The sequence below is a fragment of the Notothenia coriiceps genome, unplaced genomic scaffold (genome assembly GCF_000735185.1).
Source record: "Notothenia coriiceps isolate Sejong01 unplaced genomic scaffold, NC01 NC01_scaffold00032717, whole genome shotgun sequence".
NCBI classification, from domain to species: Eukaryota; Metazoa; Chordata; class Actinopteri; order Perciformes; family Nototheniidae; genus Notothenia; species Notothenia coriiceps.
The window spans coordinates 1-3,008 of record NW_011365418.1 but is presented as its reverse complement, the minus strand read 5'-3'; the positions used below and the strand labels follow the sequence as shown (position 1 = coordinate 3,008).

Below are 3,008 nucleotides of genomic sequence, written 5' to 3'. Positions count from 1 at the left end.
ACACACACCCACACACACCCACACACACACACACACACACACACACACACACACACACACACATATTGATTTATATGTAAATGTAGGTGTGTGTGTGTGTGTGTGTGTGTGTGTGTGTGTGTGTGTGTGTGTGTGTGTGTGTGTGTGTGTGTGTGTGTGTATAGCACATTATATGACTGAAGCATAACGCAAGTTTATATGTCGGCACAACGCAGCATGTAAAAAGTAATATAATGATGAGTGACAATATAATCTTTAGGTGGTGCTGTCTGTACCTTTGACCTCACACACCCACACACACACACACACACACACACACACACACACACACACACACACACACACACACACACACACACACACACACCTACATTTACATATAAATCAATACCGGTTCATACTAATGAGTGTGCATGTGTAGGAGTAACAATATATTATAATTTACCAGTGGATTTAGACTATATTTTTAATAAAGTAAATGGTAACTGTCTTTGAGTAAATTAACTTCATTTCCCTGCTCCTTGTCTCATGTCTCTGCTCTCAGCCAGGTTATGGTGCTGTTGGGAAAGTGGAGAAGGGGTTTTTCACGGCGCCACTGCCTCTTTTTCATCCTTGTGCTCACAGCAGTTTTGTTTTTCTACTGCACAGACATAAAAGAAATGACGACTGGCTGGAACCCAGCAAAATGGTGGATTCCATTTAAAGATCACAGACAAAACGTGGGCTCTCGCAAAAATGGCTCACTACCGTCTGAACTGACTGGATTCCAAACTCAGTCAGACTTGACTGTCCTTCTTCAAACTGAAAATATCACAGCAACCAACATGACCAACAGGACTGCCACAAATACAAAAGCTTCAGCGGTGACTCAGCAGTTGGCACAAACTATACCACCAGCACCAGTTCCATATAAGTCTCCGGGCCTGTACTTAGTGGAATACCCATATAAGTACAGCTTCATCATAAACGAGCCAAAGACATGTGAACAGCAGAAGCCCTTCCTGGTTCTGATGGTTCCCGTGGCGCTCCACAACAGGGCGCATCGGGACATCATCCGCAGCACTTGGGGAGGTGAAAGTCTGGTACTGGGAAAAGTGGTGAACCTGTTCTTCCTGCTGGGGCTGCCAACCGGAGAGGGAGTTCAGCAGCTCCAGGATCAGCTGCTACAGGAGAGCCGAGAGCACCACGACCTGCTGCAGAGCGACTTCCTGGACTGCTACAAGAACCTGACCATCAAGACCATGGTGATGCTGGAGTGGCTGGACTCCCACTGCTCCATCACATCATACGCCATGAAGATTGACTCTGACATGTTCCTGAATGTGCCAAGACTCGTTCATATGTTGTCAAGTGCTCCAAAGACAAACTACATGACCGGACTAGTGGCGAAGGGAGCAACAGTTCTAAGAGATCCACGATCCAAGTGGTTCGTTCCTGTGGAGCTTTACTCTTTGCCAGAATACCCACGTTACGCTTTGGGTCTGGGCTACGTTTTGTCTATTGACCTCCCTAAAAAGCTTATTTTGGCATCCAGACATGTGAAAGCTATTTACATTGAAGACGTGTATTTGGGGTTGTGTATGCAGTACTTGGGCATCCCCCCAGCGAATCCCCCAAACTGGGGATATTTCCAAGTGTTTCCTGTGTGGTACAGTCGCTGTGCTTACTCCAGGCTGATAGCCACCACCACACATGATGACACTAATCGTGTGAGGGATTGGAAAGACTTTAAAAAAAACAGTTCCACTCCATACTGTTGAAATGTTGAAAGAAAAGACATGACATTTATTTTAATAATTATGGGTAATGATTGCCATTCTATGTCCAGTATAAAAAAATACTGGAGGAAAAACATCTAAATGGGTTAACCCTTAGATGCACAAGTGGGTCTTTTTTGACCCAATGAGGTGGTTTTCTTAGAGTATCTTTGTAATTACATTTTTTTATCATTTAATATTCCAGCTATTCCTCAAAAAATATGTTTTGGATATCATGCCATTCAAATTTTTAATTTACATTTTAAGAAATTGCAGTTTTTGTATTACTACCCCAAGCTCATAAGTGGGTCTTTCTTGACCCGGTGAGGTGGTATTCTTGAAGTATCTTTGTAATTGCATTTTTTTATCATTTAATATTCCAGCTATTCCTCAAAAAACATGTTTTGGAGATCATGCCATTCACATTTTTTATTTAAATGTTATACATTTTAAGAAATTGTAGTTTTTGTATTACTACCCCAAGCTTCCATAAGTGGGTCATAAATGACCCGCATGCATTTTCTATGGAATTTCGTTTTTTTTTCAAAATGTAATTTATTTTATAAAATTATAAATAGTGAAAAATTAAATATAAAATATTTCTAGTGTGAACCAAAATATAATACTAAATATTATACAAGTGATCTTTTTTAAACAAAATGACAAAAATGGCATAAAAACACATATTATTCTAATACGGGTCCTTTTTGACCCACTTATGGAAGAGTGTAGGGTCCAGTCACTCGTGCATCTAAGGGTTAAACATGTACACAACACGTATACATTTACATTTTTTAAATCAATCCCATGATTTAAGAGAAAGAAAGTGAAAGTGGCACTAAGGCAAGTCATGAAGTACGACATACCTCTCCGCCCTCAATTGCAGGGCAGCTGAATGAAGATGAAGGAAATAGACGTATGTTTGCTAAAAGCATAGTAATCTGATATGTGATAGGTAGTTTGCTTGAAGAAATAAAGTTTGTTAGGCGTTTGGTTGTCACCACAAACACATTACAGCCTTGAATACATACTGTAACATTGGTAGAGCCACATCAAGGCTCTGTGCCATCTGTTGTTTTTGTATAAACCCTGAGAAATGCTCCCCAGCACAAGACATGTTGGGACATGTGACAGCATTTAGTAATACCCTGCAATGTATGGGCTCAGAACAGTCTCATAATACACACATGCACACAGAAGGATTCACACTTGTATTTCATGATCCGCAAAAGGATTCACACCTGTATTTCC

The 3,008-nt window shown here is 40.7% G+C and overlaps 1 protein-coding gene across 1 annotated transcript; it reads left to right on the top strand.

Moving 5' to 3' along the window:
- Positions 1–543: 543 nt before the first annotated feature.
- LOC104961073 (beta-1,3-galactosyltransferase 1-like) lies at positions 544–1,927 on the top strand. Its single transcript, XM_010789280.1, has one exon. It carries the CDS (start codon positions 552–554, stop codon positions 1,758–1,760), a length of 1,209 nt encoding a protein of 402 aa, XP_010787582.1. The 5' UTR covers positions 544–551; the 3' UTR covers positions 1,761–1,927.
- The last annotated feature ends 1,081 nt before the right edge of the window (positions 1,928–3,008 follow it).